General features: G+C 38.0%; 2 protein-coding genes across 2 annotated transcripts in view; one reads left to right on the top strand and one right to left on the bottom strand.

The window, feature by feature from the left end:
• The window catches only part of LOC134668783 (uncharacterized), a 205,760-nt gene that overhangs the window by 148,692 nt on the left and 31,286 nt on the right, over positions 1-25,782 (bottom strand). The window lies entirely within an intron of this gene.
• LOC134668720 (balbiani ring protein 3-like) lies at positions 18,808-23,471 on the top strand. The gene is made up of 2 exons (XM_063526161.1): positions 18,808-18,842; positions 21,425-23,471. The coding sequence occupies exon 2, from the start codon at positions 21,442-21,444 to the stop codon at positions 23,269-23,271; it is 1,830 nt and encodes a 609-aa protein (XP_063382231.1). The 5' UTR covers positions 18,808-18,842; positions 21,425-21,441; the 3' UTR covers positions 23,272-23,471.

Raw genomic sequence — 25,782 nt, 5'->3', positions numbered from 1 at the left:
TTTGGTGTGATGTTACGCAATGCCTTGTAGCATTAATGTTATTACAATTATATAAAAAGAACATAAAGAAGCTTAAAAAATAATTTACGGTTTAATACTTACATATTTCGATTTAGTCACAAACCCACAATTTTTTTTGCGGATTAGCAAAGTAATACATATTTTGGTTTTAATTAATATGGATTTCCGCAAAGTGACGCCTGATTAACGCCTTAAAATAAATCGATTGACATCTTAATCAAAACCAAGTAGTTTTATTTTTGTTTTGACTCTACGGTTGAACTTACGAGACACCCGACACGTTTCTACATAATTTTCTACATAATTGTGACGTTCCACAGCAAAAGGTACCTTATGGCGGCTGGCGCTTACGTCGCATAGCGCCGCAATAATATTGGAGCGGTGTTAATAGTAGCGTAAGCGCCAACCGCCATAAGGCCAGGTATCCTTACCCGTGGGACGTCACAATTATCTACCTAACAAAAGGTGCGTTGGGGTTACTTCAAAAGCGGGGTATTTTTAAGAAGGCAAGTACCTATCTATACCTACTTAAAACCTGACCCACTTCATATTTCAGTAACAACAAAATTACCCGCTTTCAAAATTACTCAAGTGCAAGGCCTGTTCACTTCCTAAGAAAGTTATGTCCCCAAATAATTGCGCATGTGTGCGCCTTAAGCTTCTATGTGTGCGTTGGCCTCCGGGAAAAAGTTGCAAGTAATAAAAATAAAAACATTTTTCTACAGCAACATTGCTCCCAACTCTGATTTAAATTATCACGAATTTTATACAATATTAATCATAAAACGGGACTTAAAACGCTTAAAACTTAATTACATGCGATTAAGTTTTATAATGAATATTTGCTTCCAACTGTCTTTATCAATGTTCATAAAATATATGGAGGGTAGGTACGTCTACCCACCATAATAAAAAATATATTTGTCAATGACTCTGTCCAACTGCTGTGGTTAAAGTTCATAACGAAAATTTAATTTATTAACGCTTTAAATAATACATACAACGTGTACCGCTACGTACCACTTAAGACTGTAAGTCTGTACCATTACAGCAATGCACATAGAAAATGTGCTAAATGCGGAGCAACGGCTGTTGAAGCAGCCAGAGTGAAATTTACAACTTTAGTGGGTTCAGAAGGAACCGAGTCATAACGCATCTGGAAAGCGTATTAATTAACCGTGAAGAAATGTATGAATACAAGTTGGAAATCTGTGTAAAATGCCGTGTGTAAAGTGTAGTGTATCTGTGTGTAAAGTGTAATAGGTAGGCATGCCTAATGTTATTTGTATAAAAGGTACTGAAAACTTTGTGAATGCGCTTTATTAATGTCTATTTTTTTATTAAGTTGCCAGTTGCCAGTTTTCAGTGTATATTTTTATATGTAAAACATTTTTTTAATAAATAATATATATAATGTTATAAACATAAACATGCCTTTTATTTAAATCAATTGATAATACCACAAACAAGGGGTAATATTTGCATCTTGCATATATTTCGTGATATGAAGATAACAAATATGTTTATCAACAGAATTACTACCTACCAATACCCGCCAGGCTAAACCGGTTGTCAACTTTAGTTCCATTGGTACACAAAGACGGCGCCACTAGTATAAACGTATAAACGGTTGGGGACATTTTTTTGTATGGAGTTACCGTTCTTCTCCTAGTGAGTATTATATTCTTTGCTCAAGTCTTCGAGCAACACGGAAGGGAGGCGGCATTCGCACTATTTCCCCTCTGCCGAGGTACAAGATTCGCGCGTCAATCTAATCTACCGCGGGTAATAAAACTAGTTGCACTTGGATTTTTCACTAGACCGAGTCCAGACGCGCGCGTGAACACTGCTGCTCAAAAATGCCTGTTTGCTCGGTTTTTTGTTATAAAAAGAGGTCGGGGACATCAAATTTACAAAACGAAAGTGTTACATTTCACATGTAATATTTTTTTTTACATATCATACGTTTAATTACATTTAAATACAATTATTATATTTTAGTCTCAAGTAATTGTTGGATTTATCGATTTTGCTCGCTCAGTACAAATTGCGGATCGGTCGAGCGACAAATCCGACTTCTCATCTCTCAGAATACAATGACATACTTCAACGAAAATGTGTTAGTGTGCGTGTTGTGACACTAGTCACTCGTCCGTACACAAAAAGAGATAGAGGTTTGCAAGATTTGTCTTTGATGTGTGTCATTTTCTATGTATTTGTGTCGTCATTACAGAGGTCCTACCGCGAACCACGTTCGACGTGTTGCCTCCCTGTCACACTTACGTATGAATTTACAAGTGCCATAGAGAGGCAACACGTCGAACGTGGTTCGCGGTAGGGCCTCTGATTGGATTTTGTATGTAAGTGTGTGAGAAGTGCGACTGTGTGCACCTTCCCCCCGCGAAAAATGGCAGAAAGATTTGTACGGTGAGATATCGCTTGGGCCCCTCCCTTCCGACGTGTCGGAAGCCGGTGTTGCTCGAAGGCTCAAGTGCACCTTATATTGTTTTGCCGCAGGTAGTAGGCAGTACGAAAACTGTAGGTACTTGACTAAAACCTACTTTCTCCTTGATAAATATATGTTTTGACAAATATGACAATATTGTCAATACAACAGAGCCCGATGACATAATTATGTAAATGTGATACTCGGCGGTCCGTCAGTTCGTTCCTTCTTGAAATGGTAGTCGTTACCGCAGACAATATCCAATCACTTTCACTGCTCATGTGCAGTAGCTAAGCAGACAAGGCGATCAAAATGATCTGAACACAACCTTACTCTTTAGACATATAACGATTGTTCTGAACACCTTAGCTGCTTAGATTCTTTTACTTCTGAATGTATTAGCCAGAGTCAATACAAGCTAGCTTTTTCATACAATTTTCGTCGGGTAGTTGCACAAATCCCTGTTTTGACATTTTGTTTGGACATCAATTAGCCGCGACCACGACCAGTGAAACCTGTGTTTCGTCGACATCGTTTCAAACGTCGGTAAATAAAAGTAATAAAATGAATTCACGATCGACTCGTCTATAAAGGCCTGTGCACACCGGCTGCGTGTGCGTGACGTGCGCGTGCGACGTTGTAGTATACCCTATGTCTATGGCTAGTGTCTATGGGCCTTAGTTGCCTGATAATAAATGATATTTGATTTGATTTTGTATACAGATCCTTATGAGAGACGGCACATCGTTTGCGTGATGTGTGCGTGTGCAGCTCCACCATTTTAGCGCACGCGCAAGTGCACGTCACGCACACGCAAGCCGGTGTGCAGGTGTGCACAGACCTTTAATGTGAGTTAATATGAATCTAAGCTAGCTCTGTACTTTGCACCGACGCCGACGAACCGCAGCGTGGGACGCCGCTATTAATCGTTGTATATTCTTGTGAATTAAACTCAAAGCTCAAAGTTAGCACGATCTGACTCTGTGACACATAAAATATTTATGTATGCATGATGACATAATTATGTAAATGATACTCGGTCCGTCAGTGTCCGTTCCTTCTTTAAATGGTAGTCATTACAGCAACAATGATCAGATCACTTTCACTGCCCATGTGCGTACTGTTACACGCACAAGTACTACGTAATTGGTAATTAAGATTTTAGCGGAGTGAATAAATATATTTGTAGAAGAATGTTGATGAAGAAGATACTTTAGTGAGAGCCGGGAGATAAGAGACGTACCAAAATGGCAGATGCAAATGGAAAGTACCGGTCAAACTATATATCTTCCTGCTTTTTTCAGAAAAACTCGATTTCCAAAAAAACTATGAAAGGGTAACATGTATTCTTCCCTACTACATTCATTGTGATGATATGCATGATTTTATTAATTTTCATTCGTCATGCTTTTTTTTGTTTCGTTGCACGTTTTTTTCCTATTGCAGCAATTTAATTGAATCGTGATCCCATGGCATCGAGTTGTGCAATAAAAAGTAAACAAATAAATGTACCTACTAACTACATGTCAGCCATACAAATTGACATGTTACCAACAAGAGGTTAATGACCTCCAATTATTGCTAACGAGCATATTAATCACAACATGAGCTAATTAGTAATTACTAACTAACTAAAAACAACTAGCAACATAACAGATCGATGTTCACATAAATCCAAATTATGTTTTTTGGGCTCCCGGCGTTGTTTTTAATTGTTGGAGACCAAGACCCTGAGGGTAACAGGTAACAGCCATGTGTGTTCCACGCGTAATTGGGTACGATCTATACTTAGTTGGTCAAACCAATTTGTAAGTCAGTAAGAACCAGGAAAACTATACTCATCCTTTTCTTTTGGGTGCTAGTACTAGGTGTAAGACAAAGATGATTCTCTCTGTCTATGATTGAAATGAGACAGTCTTTTGACAAACTATAAAAAACAATGAAAAGGATGAAAGATACTCGTAGAAATGTGAAGAATAATATCAATGTGTGTTCGCTTTCCTCTCCGACTGTACCTGAACGCTGTCTGTACTTTCGATTTCCAGACGATGCAGTATCGAATGGTATCGGCTCAGCGATAACACAAGTAACACAACTTAATGTGTTTCGGGTTACCATCAACGGTGCTTGAAATAAGTCAACCAAAAGTATTTTAATGCTGTCGAAGGATCGTTTTACAATAAGAAGATAATAGGAATTCGTGTAATAATAAGGGTAACATTCCATTTCCAACGACAGCTGCACTACTGTCAATTTTACTATGGAAATTGACAATGACAGCGACGCGTTCAGTACCGGTAGTGCAGCTGCGGTTAGAAATGGAATGTTACCATAATGTGATGAATCAAAGTCCTTCGTACAATCAATTACTTTTATTTTACTCCAACTTCTTACTTCAACACTCTTTGACAATATTTAGTTAACAAGCCGTAACCTTCGTGCTACATGTTACTGGTTCAAGCGCCAAGCGAGAATGATCCCCCATCCCATGGTAAGTTACATTTTATACTTTTCCCTCATTAGAATTGGCGGGTAGGAGAGAAGGGTCATTTTCGCGACTCACAGATTAATTAACAAATATTCGGGTAAACACAAATCACATTTTTAATCACTACCCACTGAATGCCATAAGTTTAACATAACTCACGCAAAATAATTATAATTTATTCTTGAAATCTTATGAAATATCACAATAATAAGTTACTTGGTTTCATAAAGTTGCTATAAATGAAGATATAATATCTTCAGACATCGGAAACCCTTTAGTAATAAAAATATCACTAATTTTCGTTATTTCTTTGTGTGCTGTTTTTGTGTCAGTGGTAAACAATCATTAAACCTGATGGTAACTCGAGCGGTCAAACTAACAATTACAAGGTATCATATGCGTGTTACCGACCAAGATAATAACCTGTACGAGTGTACACTACTATTAAGGAATCCCATAACGCTTTCTATAAATTGCAAATACAGATGTCAATCACAATGAAAAAATCAACGATGATCAACTCCGGCCAACGTGGGACTCGAACCCTCATCCTTGGCTTGCCGGTCCAATGCGTTACCAATTGCGCCCAAAACGCTTCTTTGAAACAATTACAACATACGATCCTACTGTTTGAATTAAAGTTTAAACACCTAACTTCGCTGTTCAAAATCAAGACACACTCGATTCCTTTATCAAATACACAAAATATATAATTGACACCTTTAATAAGACCTTTAAATTGCTTACCTGACTTACACCATGAAACCGCCAATCCCGGCGAAGACCTGAAAACTTATAGGACAAGGCCACCCGTATTCGCTGCGAGGACCATCAGTCCCAACAAATCAGTAATATGCACCTACTAGACACATCACATAATATAGCTTCTATCCGACAAAGAGCAACCGGCCGCCCGTATTTCTATCGAGGACCGATTGACTCACACAAATGATACAAGATAAAAAAAAACAAAATCATGCTTGCTATCCTTCCGATCCGATTACTCGGCTCACATACAAAGTAAAATAGCAACTTTGGATAACAAATGATTTACAACCCATTTGTGGCGGAGTGTACCACTAAGTGCATATTGAAATGATCCGATCACACTTTCACGCGTACGCATTCCCAGGAAAATGCTCCGGTTGTCTCGTTGTCGTTGCGACACGGCGTTGCCGGTAACGACAGTGTGTCGACATCGCTGTTGTTGGTACTAAATGGACAATAAGCGATACATTTTACTAACATAACATTGTACTAACTTTAGCCATTAATTAATAACGTAAAGCAATACAGTGATTTTAAACTATTATAGAAATAAGTATCCATTTTCATGTCCAGCAAGCCTATTATGGATCGCTTTATCCACATTTATCCACGTGATAAAACAACTGTCACTTTTTAACTCTGCGGGATAGAAAGAGACGGACACCATTTTATCACGCTGTCACGTAGACAAATACGACCATCATATCCGTACAGAAGGGATAAGATGGCCGGCTCTTTATCATTTGTCACTATGCCTGTTACGTTCTAAGTTCTAACAAGTACTATGTAGGTAAGTGCGAAAGTGACGCATGACATTATAGGTGATATAAACGCGACCATAATTATCAGGCAGCACGGATATCATGGTCGCATTTTTATCACCTATCATATGTCATGCGTTACTTTCGCACTTACCTACCTACATACTTCTTAGAACGTGACAGACATGGTGACTGATGATGAAAAGGCGCGACCATCTTAGCCCTGTAGGTATTGTTTAATAGAATTGAATATATTTTTTCCCGGAGCACCATTTGAACTTACAATTGATATGATTTTTATCTCATTTTGACATCATACTATAATTGTATTTTGGAAGCTAACAGTACTGCAATGTCGACCTTATGACACGGAGCTTTAAACTGTCATGTCCTAGAGACCTTTAACATTCAGCTTCAGCAATCGAAAGCTGCACTAAAGCACTTTTTCTGCGCACTGGCGGCTAGTGTTGCCAGCTGGAAAACGTTTCTGCACTAGAGCATTTTTTATTATTTTTTTACGATAAGCAATTGAAATTTGGGTATAAATGAATTTTTAATACAATTTCCATTCTGATATTTGATCCATAAATAACGACACTTTTGCCTAATTTGTTAATTGAAAGTCTCACTGGGTACGAGCGTCAAACTATCTCGACAGAAATGAGTACCTTTCATCCCTTGGTTAACATTGTTGAGTTTTGCGGGGCTATGACTGCCGTCCTATATTCCGGATCATGTCGACGTTAGCTGCTTGTTGAAGGAAATCGTGGCCCTTAAAACAAGTTTAGCGGATGTCATTTCGAAGTTTGATGCGGCCCAGGTCACTATAACCGAGTTACGCAACGAAGTCCTCAGTTTGCGAAACAGTGCCCTTACTCGGTCGGCGGCGTCAAATTTCAAGTGCGATGACCGGCAAGCCACAAGCGCCGAGTCGGTCAGTTTGCATGTTGCTGACACTGTAAAATGTGTCGCATCAGCTGTGTTGCCGCCCGCGAGCCTCCCGCGCGCGCGCCCTCCCCCCGCCTCCTCCAAATCACGTCATCGTGTTTACGCGGATGTCGTTGCCGGTCCGAAAGTCGCATCGAACCGGGTTAGTCTACCTGTAAAGGGTACTGAAGAGCGAGCGGCTCCCAAGGAGAAGCTCCCTGTTGCCGGTGTGGATGAGGAAGATTTCACACTGGTATCAAGAAAGAAGAAGGCGCGCACGGCGCCTCGTAAGACTCAGTGTGGTACCGCCGAACCGGCTAACTCTGGCTTGCGGGTTGCTACACCGAGTAAGGCGCTATATGTGTCGCGCCTGCATTACACCGCCACGGCTGCTGAAGTGGTGGAGTACGTACACCAGAAGACCGGTTACTCGCTGAGGGTGTTCCAGCTTCGATCGCGCCACTACGTGCACTTCAACTCTTTTGTGGTGCGCGTGCCGCGACCGCTGCAGGAGACCATCGAGTGCGCCGACTTCTGGCCGAAAGGTGTCGTGTTTCGGAGGTTCCGGGGCAAACTGCCGAATCCGACACAAGAACAGCCGATTCAACGGAGCCACGCCGTTTTGTCGCATAAATAGTGTTTAGCTTATAAGTTTATAAAACATATATGTATGTTAGTCTGTAAGGTATTTGTAATATGGGCCTTGTTGCCTGACTTAAATTTTAAATAAATAAATAAATAAAATATGACTATTTTTAAGAATAACGCTGTATTTTATTAAATAAATAAAATCTACTATTACCCACTCTTACTAATTCTGAATACGAGTAATGTTTTCTGTTTACAAAAGGAGTAATGTGACAACACCACTCATCAAAATTCCTTCGAATTTATGACGTTTATCGTGGTATTATCATATTTTAGATTCTGTTAAAAAATACGCCTTGTTTCTTGCTAAATAAATAAATAAATAAATAAATAAATAAATATTATAGGACATTCTTACACAGATTGACTAAGTCCCACAGTAAGCTCAAGAAGGCTTGTGTTGTGGGTACTCAGACAACGATATATATAATATCATCATCACAGGCCTTTCCGTCTATTGCAGACGATTTATACATTGCTGTGCAGACACCGGGTTTGGTGACTGTGGAGGCCGATGCGTGAGCGGCATGACCTCCCACATTTTTGGCAGAGAAAGCTCATGCCATCCGAGGTTCCAGTCCCGGTTTGCTTTCTGCGACACCTTCTGCTATCTAAAGCATTAAACCAGGCTTGGTCGCATAGCGTATAGTTGGTAGTATAGTATAGTATAATATACTAATACTTAAATACATAGAAAACACCCATGACTCAGGAACAAAATATCTGTATCATCATACAAATAAATGCCCTTACTGGGACTCGAACCCAGGACCATCGGCTTCGCAGGCAGGGTCACTATCCACTAGGCCAGACCGGTCGTCAAACAAACAACATACACAGACAAAACTGCCATTTGGCAAGTTTACGTACCTCAAAAGTTGCTAATGCTAGCAATTCCTGTTGGCAACACCGGTGACAGTGGGAAACGCAATCGCGTCATCAACACGACACGACCCCGACCCGAGAACCGATTCATTACCGAGGACCTTTCTTTTGGGTTGCAGTCGGGTTTCTAACTCTAGCCCATTGAATTTTTACAAGTTTTTATTTAACTTGCAATGTTTGTGAAACCTATCACTTTTAAAAATCGGTTAATTATGTGAATAACGACTTCTTATGTCATCTCTATTCCATTTTTAAATTTTAAAAGCCGAATTCGTAACTGACGCAACTTTACATAATTACTTGATAAGTCCATAATCTCCACCAACATGAATTCAAAAATCGAAAGTGATTTCGATTCATTCAATATTGGACCTTCCGCCCACGCGATAAAGTTGATTAAGGATTAAACGGAGGCAGATTCAAATTTGGAATATCATGAATGGGTGCGTCACGTAGGTATTCATATAGCTTGCAGAGTTAAAGTTTCGGGTAGAGTCAATGGACTGGAACGGCGAGATAAGTTACACGAATATCTGTGTACAGATGTAGTACGTTCGTATTTGTCACTACTTCAGCAACCTCAGTACTTTTTGTGCCGAGACTGACTGAAATATAATAACAAGACACGTTCGTTTCCGTGAAAATACGATATTATTTTTCAATTATGCACTACAACTGTACTTATAAGTAATATTTTTATTATTTAACAGCCAAATAAAAGAGATAGATATAATTTTTCGTTTCGTCTCTATGGATAGCATCACGTGATCACCCAGCATTAGTAGGGTCAGTAAGGAACACAAATGTATGGAAGTGCATGCACTTTAGTCTCAGGCGATGCCGCTTGGCACGATTGTTCCTTAGGTCAAACAAAGTTGATCTGGCCCGGTAGCCAGGAGATCGTACCATGCAGACCCCCCAAGAAGGGGGGAGGGGAAGGGTCGGCTCCCCAGGTCCAATCTATGCTATATTCCTTCCTAGTTTTAGCAACTAGGGCAAGTTATATATCATTTTCGTATAAATTAGGGACGAGGAATTCATTTCTGAAATAATTATTATGCCTTTCCATACAAAAACAAATATTTTTGTACAAAACATGAAAATGTTATGTCATTTTTTGTGACAATTTTGGATGTTACAATCATAGTGTGGCGATTTGCACTAAATAAAAAATTGGACGATGTAGCCCATGTATTCTTTATTCTGGAAAATATCACTTTATAGTAGGCATTCATACATTATTTTGTAATAAAAAAATAATTTATAGCGCGTGGCGGTAACAATTTCCATACAAATGGAACTATGCCCAAAATCAAAGAATTTTGCCCAAAACACTGAATTTGACATTTTAAAAGTTTAAATATTATGTTTTAATAATTTTTCCATGCCTTTTTGCCCTTTTTTTGGTACAAATTTGTTGTTTTTATTTTTCTCCATACAAACTTTCTCCCCCCCCCCCCATTTCCCCCTTAAGGGTAGATATTTTTAAATTTGTTTTTATAACTAACTTATTCCTTTTGTAATTAATCGATGTTCAAACGTTCAGGTTAAAATGTTCGGTAGTTTAGGATCTACATGTGTTTGAGTTAAAGACATTTTATTTCATAATATCCCATACATTCAAATAGAGCGCTGGTGGCCTAGCGGTAAGAGCGTGCGACTTTCAATCCGGAGGTCGCGGGTTCAAACCCCGGCTCGTACCAATGAGTTTTTCGGAACTTATGTACGAATTATCATTTGATATTTGCCAGTCGCTTTTCGGTGAAGGAAAAACATCGTGAGGAAACCGGACTAATCCCAATAAGGCCTAGTTTCCCCTCTGGGTTGGAAGGTCAGATGGCAGTCGCTTTCGTAAAAACTAGTGCCTACGTCAAATCATGGGATTAGTTGTCAAGCGGACCCCAGGCTCCCATGAGCCGTGGCAAAATGCCGGGATAACGCCAGGAAGAAGAAGATCCCATACATTCAAATATCTAACAAAACTCTGCTTACTTCCAGACATCATACAATCTAAACCCCTGAAGATATAAAGCTGAAATTTTCAACATCAATTAAATGCGACTGGTTTAAGTTTAAAATAAAATAAAATTTTATAAAATCAACGCTTAAGGGGGGGAAATGGGGGGGAGAAAGTTTGTGTGGAAGAAAAATAAAAACAACAAATTTGTACCAAAAAAGTGCAAAAACGCATGGAAAAATGATTAAAACATTATATTTAAACTTTTAAAATGTCAAATTCAGTGTTTTAGTAAACATTTTTAATCTTTGACTTTGGGCATAGTTCCATTTGTATGGAAATCGTTACTGCCACGCGCTATAAATTATTTTTTTTTTACAAAAAAATGTATTAATGCCTACTATAAAGTGATATTTTCCAGAATAAAGAATACATGGGCTACATCGTACAATTTTTTATTTAGTGCAAATCGCCACACTGTGATTGTAACATCCAAAATTGTCACAAAAAATGACATAACATTTTCATGTTTTGTACAAAAATATTTTTTTTTATATGGAAAGGAATAATAATTATTTCAAAAATGAATTCCTCGTCCCTAATTTATACGAAAATGATATATAACTTGCCCTAGTTGCTAAGACTAGGAAGGAATATAGCATAGATTGGACCTGGGGAGCCGACTCTTTCACCCCCCCTTTTTGGGGGGTCTGCATGGTACGATCTCCTGTCTACCGGGCCAGATCAACTTTGTTTGACCTAAGGAACAATCATGCCAAGCGGCATCGCCTGAGACTAAAGTGCATGCTAAATGACCTTACTGACCCTACTACATCTGTCATAGAAAAGTAAGCGCCGGAAGCTCCGTCCCGACCCTGTGCTATAACCGCGAAAATCGAAGTTCGTAAATTGCGGGCAAATTTCTCTGCCACTCTTATTACACCTTCGTTAAAATCACCAAGGGGGCGCGGGCGGGGGAGTCAAAAATAGGCCTAATATGATCACATGATTTCTGGACGACCCCAAAGCCGCAAACATTGATTCACCCGAGACTTCACCTCGTCGGGCGATCAGAATGCCTCCAGCCAAATATGGCCGAAGGTTCCGTATCTGTGTCGAGGCTGCGGACGGTTAGCATGCTAATGTTTATCGTGTTTTGTTTATTGTATTATTGTTATCGATGTTGACGTGTCGAGGATTTGTTTATCGGTAATTATTACTGATTATTGTCTGTATAGATGTAAGATTAGGTCTTAGCACTGGTAAAATTAACCGAATGGTATCATGGGTTTAAACCCCGGCTCGACTACCTACATATTATAATGAGTTTCTTGGGACTTATTCATGAAAATATCAATTTATATTCACTGGTTTCTTCTTGATGAATGAAACCTGCTTACCATTAGGCGGGCCGTATGCTTGTTTACCACTGACAGTATAAAAAAACAAAGCGAGGATTCAAAAATATGTGTAATACCCTATTTCGCTTAGGTCAAGTGTGGGAACTTTAGACCAAAGAGCGAAAAAAAAAGCAAAAAAATACTCAAAACTATTCACACGTGTAATAAAGATACCTAAATGTAGTCCCGTAATTCATTCATTAGGTACAGTATACATCTTTTAGGTCAGCGAAATGTCGGCTTTTAATATTGTACGTATCCATAAGAGGAAACAAGTGATGTTTAAAGGTAAGTATATGTAACCGTAATATAATCTTGATAGATTATATTAAAGAAATATTAAATTAAAGTATACCTACCCACAAATGCAAGATCTCTAGGACCGATTTTAAAATACCTAGTTTATGCAAAACACTCAATAAGTTATTGCGAAACTTGACAGACTTTTTACTTTATCGGGACTAATGGCATTTCTGATAAAACTAAAACTAATAACATTCCCGACGTATATGCATTTTAAAACTCATTCCAAAGTAGAACTTATTATAAAGGCACAAGGTACAAAATTGAATGAATTTTCAAATGGTGATACGACAGTTTAAGCTTAACGCGGTAAAACAAGAGTTATTATCTCATTTCTTAAAACTGCGACATTTTCGTACAAGGAGGGACTTATTTGCATAAGTCTGAAGAAGAAAAAGCAATCTTAATGTGACGAAATAGAGTTCTGAATCGTTTAATTTTGGACGGGCCGAGGACGTTTTGTAGTCAATGGCGATGGCGAATAAATTGTTGAATAGCGAATATAAATAATAGTTGTCTAGTTGTTGACGTATGACTATGAAAGAGATCCCTCAAAGGGATAAGTTCGCCTTTGTACTTCTTGCTAATTGTATGTTATTTTTAATATGTCTTTTTGTACAATAAAGAGTTTACTACTACTACTACTACTATGTTATAAATAGTTATTTAAATGTGTGAACTTATTTATTTAATTAGAATACACGAGTAGTACTCGACCACAGAATAAGTATCATAACTGTTCCTAAGTAGTGAGTGTAGTACCTAACTATGTACCTATATCAGGAGCAAACATTTTTAGTTCCATTTAATGAACAATTTGATATCTAGATATTACATTATCTGTACTAATATTAAAAACCGGGCACGTACGAGTCGGACTCGCGCACCAAGGTTCCGTACCATAATGCAAAAAAAGGCAAAAAAACGGTCACCTATCCAAGTACTGACCCTGCCCGACGTTGCTTAACTTCGGTCAAAAATCACGTTTGTTGTATGGCAGTCCACTTAAATCTTTATTTTATTCTGTTTTTAGTATTTGTTGTTATAGCGGCATCAGAAATACATCATCTGTGAAAATTTCAACTCTCTAGGTATCACGGATCATGAGATACAGCCTGGTGACAGACGGACGGACGGACGGACAGCAGAGTCTTAGTAATAGGGTCCCGTTTTACCCTTTGGGTACGGAACCCTAAAAATGCGAAAGTAGGTACATTGGTATTGTCTGTGTGTTACGTACGTCTTTGCGCTTAAACCGCTGAAACGATTAAGTTAAAAATTGGTATGGGAACAGTTTGAGACTGAGATAGGACAAAGATTTTTTATTAATGATCATCAACATCACCCCACGCAAACGAAACCGGCAGAAGCTATTATAGTATTTACATATACAGTGTGTTTTCTGTAACAGGAGCAATAAATTAAACTGTAGGCTCTAACCAACATTTGTTCAGCAACTTTTGAAAATAACTCATGTGTTGATTTTTATTACACTTTAAAGTTTATTCTAAGACGCATTGATGTATTGCAAATTTTGTTATGTTAAAAGCGTGACAAGAAACGTCAAACACACTGATGTCAGCGTACATTGAAGGCAATATTTATTTTGTATGAAACAGAGGAAGTCTAAAGGATTCAAACTTTTTAAAAGTTGCTGAACAAATGTTGGTCAGTTTGAGGAGTACAGCCTTTAGTTTAATTTATTGATCCTGTTACAGGAAGCACCCTGTATTAATATTTTAACATTACTGTGAAAATTGCAACATAAATGAAAGAAATGACAAACCTAGATAAAGTTTCGTAAGTAAAGTTAAATGTTTATGGCACAGACAGGCCCTTAAATAAGTACATTTAAATAAAACTATAACAGTATATTAAACAAGCAGCCTCAATGCAACAATGTATGGAATAGCTTCGCAAACTGCGACAACACAGACTTGTTCTAGATCACAGACAAAACATCCTCCAGACTGAGCATAGTCGCGCCACCCCCTCTGCCACGCATACGGTAAATTTTACTCCATGTTCAAGTCGAAAGTGTCTTTGTGTGACGTCCGTGTCTTTGAACGGACCATCACGGCACGGGACTTCGCTCACCTCGTCCCGCGCACTCCCGCATTTTGGGCATCATCGGTTGCATGAAATAATTGCTCTAAACTCGGTCTAGAGGATTCCTAGTCTATGTTCTAGATAAATGTCATAATCTTAACCATTTACCCTCTTTGACAGGGAAAAGGTTCAACTTTGAGCTAAGTAGTTACCTCACATTGAGGACGACATAACTTTTTGTATTGTACAGTCAAAGAATTTAATTTCAGGGCGTCTACCGCAAAAACCGAAATTCGCAAATTGCGGGGATCTTTCTCTTTTACTCCGATGAAGGCGTAATTAGAATGACAGAGAAAAATGTCCGCAATTTGCGAACTTCGATTTTCGCGGTTATAGCCCATGACCATTACGTCACAGTGACAATCAATATGAATGTCGCTAGAGACCTCATGCTATTGTCACTGTGACAAGGTACGAAATGGTACTGAAATAGAATTCCTCGATCGTACAGTCATCAGCAATAGTATCTTACACAACTAGGGCCGCAAAAATATGTGACACGTTCTTATTTGGAGCGCAATAAGAGCGCGTCATATATTTTTGCGGCCCTAGTTGTGTAAGATACTATTGCTGATGACTGTACATACGAGACACGCGACATATTGGTAGTGGAGCATTCCACGAAATCGTCTACCGTTGTCCCGTACAAACGCGAAGTTTCTGAAGATTTAAAGGTATAAGAATAAGAGTTTCCTTTTCTATGACAAATGGTCAAAAATATGCACAGAAAAATAATCGCCTGCTTTGAATGCCGAGAAAAAAGTCGCAACACTGGAAATAAAATGCGTTTGTACGGGACAGCCCGTGGAATGCTCCTAGTAAGTATTGAGACCGCATAATACTGAGTATCTAATACGAGTATCTGACCACTACTGCCTTAGCAGTGTCAAACTGACATATTCGCTAACGTCTGCGTAACTTACTGTCTATACATCTCGTTAATATGCGAGTATGAGCGAGATGCATAGAAAGGCTGGCGAATATGTCAGTGTAAAAGGTGGTAATCGAAAGAAAAGTCCTCCGTTTACTTGTTCTCTCTTTAATTAGTAAGATCTTAATGACAGTGTTGCCAACTTGGCATAAATATGATGCCAGATCTGGCATATTTTCACTTGCTTTGGCACCAAAATGTTCTATTTAGCATTCTGGCATATTTTTTAGCATAATCTAGTCTAAGCCAAGTTTGCACCAACTTGGCAGCAACAATATGCGCCATCGCCTTATGTGGTTCATATTTTCATATGAATTTTGATTTTTGTCGACGGATGGATGTCAACGGACTATATAAAGTTGGTCAAGCAGATCTTGTCAGTAGAAAAAGGCAGTAAATTTGAAAAATGTATGTGTTTTAAGTGTCTAATTTCAAGTGATATTTTACCATTTTTAGCATAGGTGTTTCAAAAATCTTTGGCATAATTTTGGCATAACATTAGTCTAGCATTTTTTCAAAATCCGAGTTGGCAACACTGCTTAATGAGGTAAAAATATTGTAACATAATTATATTGAGGTAAGTGTAGAGATACAGCACTAGTTAATTGAAGGCTGTAGGCGCTTCAACAGGAAGTGGAGTGTCGCATACGCATGCCTTCCTGGAAGAGTTATGCATCTGGGATTACATTATCATGTCCACTTCATTTCCTGATCATTGTGGGCTCTGGTTTCATTTTAAGACCTTAATTAAAACTAAAATATGTAAGATTAACAAGTTTATATGTTTTGTATGTAAATTTTCTTACTCGCTATTAATTTCTTTACTTTGTTAGTATTAATAGCGACAAAATCAAGAAAAGTCTGCAGCGATTTCGATATTAGCCCACGCAGTGTAAGTGTTATTTATACGTCATAATTTCATAGAAGTTTGACGTTTAAAAATACGACGTAGCTTAGCGGTGAATGTGTGAAATTCCTTATGTTCATAAGACAGTAGGTCCATAACAATTTATATCCTTGTTTACTAACTATCGAAAACAAATGAAATCAGTATTATAAGAGTGTCTGAGTCAGTACGTTAAAGGATCTAAACAGAACATGCAAATTCTCGCTTTCACCGAATGTCCAATTTCACCGTTCTGCTCTCCATTGTGTTGCGGTCCAATCGGATTCCATTATCTGATCGAAAAGATACATTTAAACGTTTAATTAGAATATTATGTACTTGTACATACTTAAACAGTTCTACTGTTGTTTGTGATTATTTGATCAACATTACAGTCTTTTCAGGGTTCCGTACCTAAAGGGTAAAATCGGGACCCTATTACTAAGACTCCTCTGTCCGTCTGTCTGTAACCAGGCTGTATCTCATGAACCGTGACCAATTTTCACATATGATGTATTTCTGTTGCCGCTATAACAACAAATAGGTACTAAAAAGTACGGAACCCTCGGTGGGCAAGACCAGCTCGCATTTGTCCGGTTTTTTATTTATTCTGATGTTTAATGAGACTAGGCCGCTTAGAATTTCTAGACGCTGTAGGTTACGGGTAGGCTCAATGACGCTATCAAAATTATCAACCAAATTGCTGGTGCAATCGAGGTGCGGAACCTCCATATATTTTTCAAAAATGTTATTCAAAAATTCTTGCAAAACATCGTTTTTAGTGTCTTTTTCTTCAGCAATAAATACATATTAAATGTCACCTGGCAAATAGGACCAGTTTCTCAAGCCACCTTTTACTTGAGCTGAAATAGCGAGAATATAGCCCAATCGGTACCAAAGAGGAAAGAGTGGGCGATGTTACTTGCCTTGGATATGACCGGCATACTTTATTGACTCTATATGTGTAGGGTGAGGTTTCTTCGGCCATCTGAATAGGACAGGGCCCGATCTTAGCCTGAAGAGCTCATTATTACTTTACGCATGGCAAGGAAGCCTATGGATGGACGTGTGGCCACTGGTTGGCCACGTCAGAGACAAACGCCACATTGCAGGCTAGCATGCACTGGGCACAAGACAAAGCGGCTTGGAGATCACTGATGAAAAGTGTCCACATTCGTTCGATGGTTAGAAATATAGTATAGTATATTGTCGAGTCGATTTGTATAAGAAAGATTGTCAACAATTTTGTTTTATTTCTATATTACCAGACAGTATTGCAACATCGGTTCGTGTACCGAGGAAGACAGGTGACGTCACACGCACTGTGCGACTGTGAACAGGTGCGTGACGTCATGCCATTGTTATTCTAAATGACTAACCAATTTAACCTGATGATACCTACTACTTCTATCTCTTTTATTACTTTTGTTTGCTGTACTTAGTTTGTTTCTTAAGTAAGTAATTTTAATGTTCAGTAAATTTTAGCACAAAAAACCTCAATGCCACGTAATCCAGAATATTCAACCACAGTGACAGCACTTTTACTTGGACTTTTCTATTGGAGGAAAATAACTGTGAAGGTAAATTTTTCTCCTATTTGCAAATCTTTATAGCACAAACGGTCACTAAATTTTCCTAGAAAATATATCACACAACCTCAAACTTTCCAGTACGTAGTGTGCACACGTTTCTAACCACCTTTTTCCCACTCAGACCGAGCGGTGCGCACTGCTCTGCAACGATACTGTTGCTCATGAGGAAATTGTCAATTGGCTACTCTATATTCATAGAAAACTTATAACTCAACCCCAAAACTCCCAGTACAAGCCTTACCCACGATCATAAACAACTCAAATACAGATAAAATATGTTTACAAAACCAGAGAACACGCATTTTCCTATTGGCAAAAATATAAGAAATATTAAAAAGGACTCTGCTATAAATCTTAACTCAATAGAGTCAATTTACCTAGAAAAAGCGTCATAAAACACGTATGCCAACACATTCCAGTACATTCTACAAATGCTGGACACGTTTTGAACGACCTCAAAATACAGAAAAACTCTACACAAACTTTCCTCTCCTTGTGACACAATCAATATTCCTAGAAAACTCGTCATAAAACCCAGAACATTCCAGTACAAAAGTTGCACTCGTTTCCACCACAACTACCACTGTTATCAACGTGCGGTGCGCACTGCGCTGCGCACGGTACTGTTGCACACGATTTGGAATTCGAATATATACGGCGCGCGCGCAGCGGTTATCAGTACGAGTCAATTGAGCGCTGTGGGAAGGGATCATTGATAAGGTGAGATTGCTAATTGTTTTTGATAAAGGCCGTTCAACTAGATGTTTATATTTGTGAATTGCTTGCCAGGACATGTAGAGCGATCACCTACTTATATTATTTGATGATTTGAGAGTAGAATTAAAACCTTCGCTTTGTACATGTGTATATGTATTTATATATAGGTGTTTAAAGATATTTTTAACAGGTACAATGTGAATTATTTTGCTGGCATTTATTTCCGACGTTTCGACACAGGTTTCACTGGTCGCAGAAGACTTGAGTTTTCTTAATGTATTGTATGTAAATATTTTTCCTTCGGTATTACGTTCTGACGAATTGACGTATTTTAACGCGTCGTTATATTCATCTAAGTTTTAGTAGTCAACGTAATAGGCAATTTATTACTCACAACTAATTTTTTTAACAGATTATACATTATGTAAACTTTCAATTTTACTTTTGTACCTACTCGTAATTATTTTTTGTAGTAAAACTAAACTGTCCTGCGTTCCTTGCCTGTCTTCCTTACCTGACTGCCTTGTTACTAAATTAATTTTGTATTTGACTTTGCATTGACGAAAAATGAGGAATAGAGGACCGCCTCTTCTTTTTTAGGGTTCCGTACCCAAAGGGTAATAGGGTCCCCTATTACTAAGACTTCGCTGTCCGTCCGTCCGTCTGTCACCAGGCTGTATCTCACGAACCGTGATAGCTAGAGAGTTGAAATTTTCACAGATGATGTATTTTTGTTGCCGCTATAACAACAAATACTAAAAACAGAATAAAATAAAGATTTAAATGGGGCTCCCATACAACAAACGTGTTTTTGACCAAAGTTAAGCAACGTCGGGAGTGGTCAGTACTTGGATGGGTGACCGTTTTTTTTTGCTTTTTTTTTTAAATTATGGTACGGAACCCTTCGTGCGCGAGTCCGACTCGCACTTGCCCGGTTTTTTTAAAGTCTCCTTGTAGGCCAAGAAATAAGAAGTTATAGAGGGAAATGCTAGGAACACAATTTTTGACTCCGTAACTTTGTTTGGATTAATTAGGAGGTGAACATATCAAAAGTCCCCGGCCGTAGCCCCGGTGCTGGGGGGGAGAGGGGGGAAAGAAGGTCTCATTTTTCGGTTTTTCACTAATATCTTGGAAACTATGCGTCTTAGCGACATGACTACTGAGACAAACCAAAAGCTGATAAAAATTGTTACAAGTTTTATTCAGTCAAGTTTTTCGATATCTTGAATAGTTTTTGAGATATCCGCTCTTGAAAGTTTATTTAGGGCTTTCAATTTTATCTTAATATCTACATTAGTGAAGCTGCTAGGCCGTGTTTGGTATCATTTTCGTATAAATCGGGGATGCTGAATTCATTTTTGGTATCACATTGACACCATTCCTAAGAAAAAACATATAAACTTTAAACAAATACCTTTTTTTTAAAATTCCTCTTCACGCTTAAACCGCTCAACCGATTTAATTGTAATTTGGTATACAGATATTTCGAGTCCCAAGACAGGACATAAGATACTTTTTATCTCAATAATCATCCTTTAAAGTTTTGAAATGGAGTATGGGGGGAATTAAACTTCATCGACGAAACTGAATTCCTGAGGTTCATACTGCTTTAAGGTAAGGTTTGAAGTCATGTTAGGTATCATTTTCATCTAAATCACAGATGTATACCATCCTAAATTTCACCTAAACCGGTTCAGCGGTTACTGACTCCCCATACAAACTTCCACCCCACTTTTCACATCCTCAAAAGATGCTTTTGGTTATAAAAACTATCCTATGTGCTGTGTCGAGACTGAAACTATTTCTGTACCAAATTTCAACGAAATTGGTTCAGCGGTTTAAGCGTGAAGAGGGATTTTCAAAAATATATATTTTTTTAATTTTGGTTTTACTTCGGAATAGTGTCAATGTGATACCATAAATGAATTCAGCACCCCCGATTTATACGAAAATGATGCCAAACATGGCCTAACAGCATCACTGATGTAGATATCAAGATAACATTAAAATCCCTAAATAAACTTTCAAGAGCGTCTATCTCAAAAACTATTCAAGATATCGAAAAACTTGACAGATAAAACTTGTAACTAATTTTATGAGCTTTCGGTTTGTCTTAGTAGTCATGTCGCTAAGATGCAAAGTTTCCAAGATATCAATGAAAAACCGAAAAATTCGACCTTCTTACCCCCCTCTACCCCGCAGCACCGGGGCTACAGCCGGGGACTTTTGATATGTTCACCTCCTAACTAGTCTAAACAAAGTTACGGAGTCAAAAATTGTGTTCCTAGCATTTCCCTCTACAACGTTTTTTGAGCATTCATTTCCTGACCTATTGGTCCTAATTATCTGAAACTTATATTTAGGACATTATAGGTACATTATAGTCTACGTTTTTATTGTGTATGTGTAACTGTGTATATATCTTTTGTTTGTATTAGTTAGTCAGGGTTTAATAAAAACATTCTTACTACTTGTTCCTCATACCAGACACAATTTATGCACAAGTTTTCATTTACAACCTACCCATAATATTATCAACTTCAATTAAAAACAAGTTTGATTAACATAACAGTTTTACATTACAGACAAATTCCGGGTCAACATGCCTTGCTGCCAAGCACCAAACAAACTCCAATGCAACATGGAATGCAACAACATCAACTGCTTCTGTATCCAAAGTGGCGGAGAATCCTGCATCTGCCTTCAAGAGAAGAACCAATATCAGTGCAAGTCCTGCCAATGTAACAATTGTACCTGCTTTACCACGGGTGAATGCACTTGTATTTGTGTACGTCGCGACGAAACAGGAATGTTAATAAAATGCGACGGTTGCAAGGGAAATTGCAACAAGATTAACAAGGAATGCAAGTGCAAATGCGACAATTCCAAGTGTACTTGCATTGCTACTGGAGGGGCCAATTGCATTTGCGTATGCCTTGACGAAAGTGGCAAAATAAAGAAATGCGACGATTGCAAGTGCAATTGCGTCGATACTAAAAACACTTGCGATGCCACTGGCGAGGCTAGTAAGACTTGTAGCCGTTACGAAAGTGGGAAAATAAAATGCAGTGACTGCAACTGCGCTGCAGGCAACTGCAATCCTCAACCATGCCAAGCTTGTCAGAGGAAAAGCGACAATAAAGGATGCGTCTGCGTTCCTACTAAAGAAAAACCTTGCCTTTGTGTCACTAAAGAAGTTAAAGAGAAGCTTGTGAAATGTGGCAATTGCAAGTGTGACGATTCCAAGTGCACTTGCATTGCTACTAAAGGAGCTACTTGCATATGTGTATGCCGTGATGAAAATGGAAAAATCAAGAGATGTGATGACTGCAACTGCGATACTGAAACTTGTTGCAAACCTGTGAAGACTTGCGACAAGAAATGTGACAAAGACGGCTGTGTCTGCATCTCAACTGAAGGAAAATCCTGCGTTTGTATTTGTCAGGACAACAAAAGTAATATTGTGAAATGCAATGACTGCAAGTGCAACTCTTGCAACTGCAAATGTGATAATTCTAAATGCACTTGTATTGCTACGAAAGGAGCTGATTGCATCTGCGTCTACCGTGATGAAAACGGAAAAATTAAGAAATGCAATGATTGTAACTGCGTTAGCGACGCTTGCTGCAAACCTGGGAAGACTTGCGAGGGAAAATGTGACAAGGACGGCTGTATTTTCATCTCAACTGATGGAAAACCCTGCGTTTGTATTGGTCAGGACAGCAAAGGGAACATTGCGAAATGCAATAACTGCAAGTGCAACTCTTGCAACTGCAAATGCGATGATTCTAAATGCATTTGCATTGCTACTGAAGGAGCCACTTGCATTTGTGTATGCCGTGATGAAAATGGAAAAATCAAGAAATGTGATGATTGCAAGTGCATTACCGAAACATGTTGCAAAACTGGGAATAAGTGTGACAAGGGTGGATGTACTTGCATCTCAACTAAGGGAAAATCCTGCATTTGCATCCGTCAAGAGAAGGGAGAACTTTTAAAATGCGATGATTGCAAGTGTGGCTCCTGTAAATGCGAATGTTATGACTCCAAGTGCACTTGCATTGGTACTGGAGGAGCCGCTTGCGTCTGTGTATGCCGTGATGAAAATGGAAAAATCAAGAAATGCGACGATTGCACGTGCCTTAACGAAACATGTTCCAAAACTGGGAATAAGTGTGACAAGGGCGGATGTACTTGCATCTCAACTGAGGGGAAACCTTGCGTTTGCATTCGCCAGGACAAGGGGCAGCTAGTAAAATGCGATGATTGCAAGTGTGGCTCCTGTAAATGCGAATGTGATGACTCCAAGTGCACTTGCATTGGTACTGGAGGGGCCGCTTGCGTCTGTGTACGCCGTGATGAAGCAGGGAACATTAAAAGGTGCGACGATTGTCATTGCGACAATGTCAAGTCAGTCACTTTGATAAATTAAATAAAGGTGCCTATGCCTATTACTGTTTTTACCGCTACGTATACTACGCATATTCACTTAAATATATTAGGTGTCGATGATATATCCTTATTAAATATTCAACATGTATTTTTTAGTTTATAGAAAGCTTATGTTATAGTTAAGCCTGATTTTTCGATCCTCAATTGTTATTTTGTTGATTAATGTTTGCTATTCTTTTGCTTTTGTTTACAAGTATGGTGTATTTTTATATCGAAAAGTCAGCCTTTAATGTATTACTTAGGTATACAATGTACTCCTTAATGTATATCCTTTATATATTATTCATGTCGGTGTTTGAGCTATATCAACTTCATTTTTTTATTATTTTAAATTTAATGCAATAAAATATCCCATAATAAATATCAATTAATCCACATTCCTCTTTTATTCCACCATTATCATATCAAAACAATTCATAACAAGCTGGCAACTAGTAGTTTTGAGCCACTTAGGAACCTATTAGTATGCCGGACCGGTCTTCTAAAGTCCTTAGTACGTCTTGTCACGTATTGTATGTATTCTCGTCTTCTACAGAGCGCAGGCGGCTGTTTGCCTCAAACAGGGTAGCCATAGGAACTGCCAACTGGTAAATAACGTCATAACGCCTACATTTTTTTAATTTGCTGCTCTTTCTACAGACGGAAATGGCTTGAGAGACTATAATATATTATATATTTATTAATTATTAGTCTAGGTATATTAGATAAAAATTGGATAATTTTGTTGATGGGTACTTAAAGTCCGGGCAGAGTTTGTATCGAAATGTGGAACCCACCCTTCGCATATACGTACTTACACAGTTACAAGGATCTCCCATTTTTCTCTCTCTCTCTCAAGGTAATAGTAAGATTACTATTGCCTATTGATTAATAGATATTAATAATATAATGTTGAGCTTGAAATTAAGATTGTACCTGAAACAATCAAACAGTAACATTAACATACAGCAATCAATATAACTCATAATTTCTGAGTCAATAATTAATTTACAGTGATCGTTGAAATAAACTTCACTTATAATTATTTATTGAAGAACTGTAAGCGAAGAGCTTTATAACATAAACAGTTATAAATAACACAGCAGAAATAAGATGTTTCATAGAAAGTAATTGTTTTACGCGGCGCAGTAAACGATAATGTGGTTTAGAATATTTATCTTGACCCACTAAGCAACTGGCCCAAATGGTTCAACTTGAACTGTAAACGGAGTTCACGTTATTATGCTACAAAATATTTTAACCGTAAAATGAGGTTGGAGCGCCTCTCCTGCCTGCGAGTGTGGACACACAGACCAGACCATCGAACACATAGTGCTGGAGTGTCCCCTCACTAAATATATGGGCCATGTGAATGACTTCAATATCCTGGCTAAAGAAGCGGCTGCTTACCTGAGCAGGGCGAAATTTTAATACCCATACGATAAATAAATAAATAACCGTAAAATTACAGAAAAAGGGGCTGCAATATACTTAGTTTACATATACTCATGAACAAATTTAGAGGAATGCAAAAAAAAGATTTAATGACTGGATTACAGCACTTACAGTAATTTCAAAATTAGTACTTAAACTTTTTTTACGTTCCTCTTTTGTCTACGAGTTTATGTTATTGCAAGCCAATGTTGTCAGTATAGTAGAAAAAGGCACGAAATTCATTTGTATGGGAGATCGATCGACAGGTATCTTTTCTCAAATACATTTCCAAATTGAGGCAGCATATATACTTTAAACAGTTCGCGTTCAAAATTATGTGCAAAAGTTTAATTGTTCTATATATAGAGCCATATTTATTTTTGTTAAGCTATCAAAGAATGGCAGATATTTTAATTAGACGCATACTCTGATACGCGACTTTTGGCGCTGACTGTACAATATAACCTTTTTTTTCTAGTAGGCCTAATATACCCCTTCCGAAAAGCCACAAACAATACAAAAAACCTAGTTTTTCACGTTGAGGGGTAATTGGCCGTATAAACGCTGTATAAGAGTGTTTTGGACAACCTGGCACGAAAGCGTGCGTGTTTCCGTGCGTGTGTATTAATTAATCCATTAACAGCACGATCGGTTAACGGATGAACGGATTTTTGTGCAGATTCGTTCAATTAATAATATATTTGTGTTACCAAATAATATCAAAATTTTATTTGTAGTCATAAGATTAAGAATAAACCAACTTTACATTTAACTATAAAGTCGTGGCAATTAGAATTCTTGCGAATAATAATATTAGGTACAAAAAAAGGTGTTCAAACGATGTTAATGAAACCAATTTTAATATTCAACCTTTCATAAAATGAATATACTTACCGATCTACATTATTATGCCTAACAACACACGGTTACTAAACACCTCTCTAATAACAATAATTGTCAAATAAGGATGCAATTAAATAAAAACAATAAAAAATGGTGGCAATTAGCATTCTTGCGAATAATAATATTAGGAATGAGGTGTTTAAACGGTGATAATGAAAGCAATTTTAATATTCAA

This window comes from Cydia fagiglandana, chromosome 11 (genome assembly GCF_963556715.1).
Source record: "Cydia fagiglandana chromosome 11, ilCydFagi1.1, whole genome shotgun sequence".
NCBI lineage: Eukaryota > Metazoa > Arthropoda > Insecta > Lepidoptera > Tortricidae > Cydia > Cydia fagiglandana.
The sequence above is the reverse complement of the archived record's forward strand: the minus strand, read 5'-3'. Positions and strand labels throughout refer to the sequence as shown.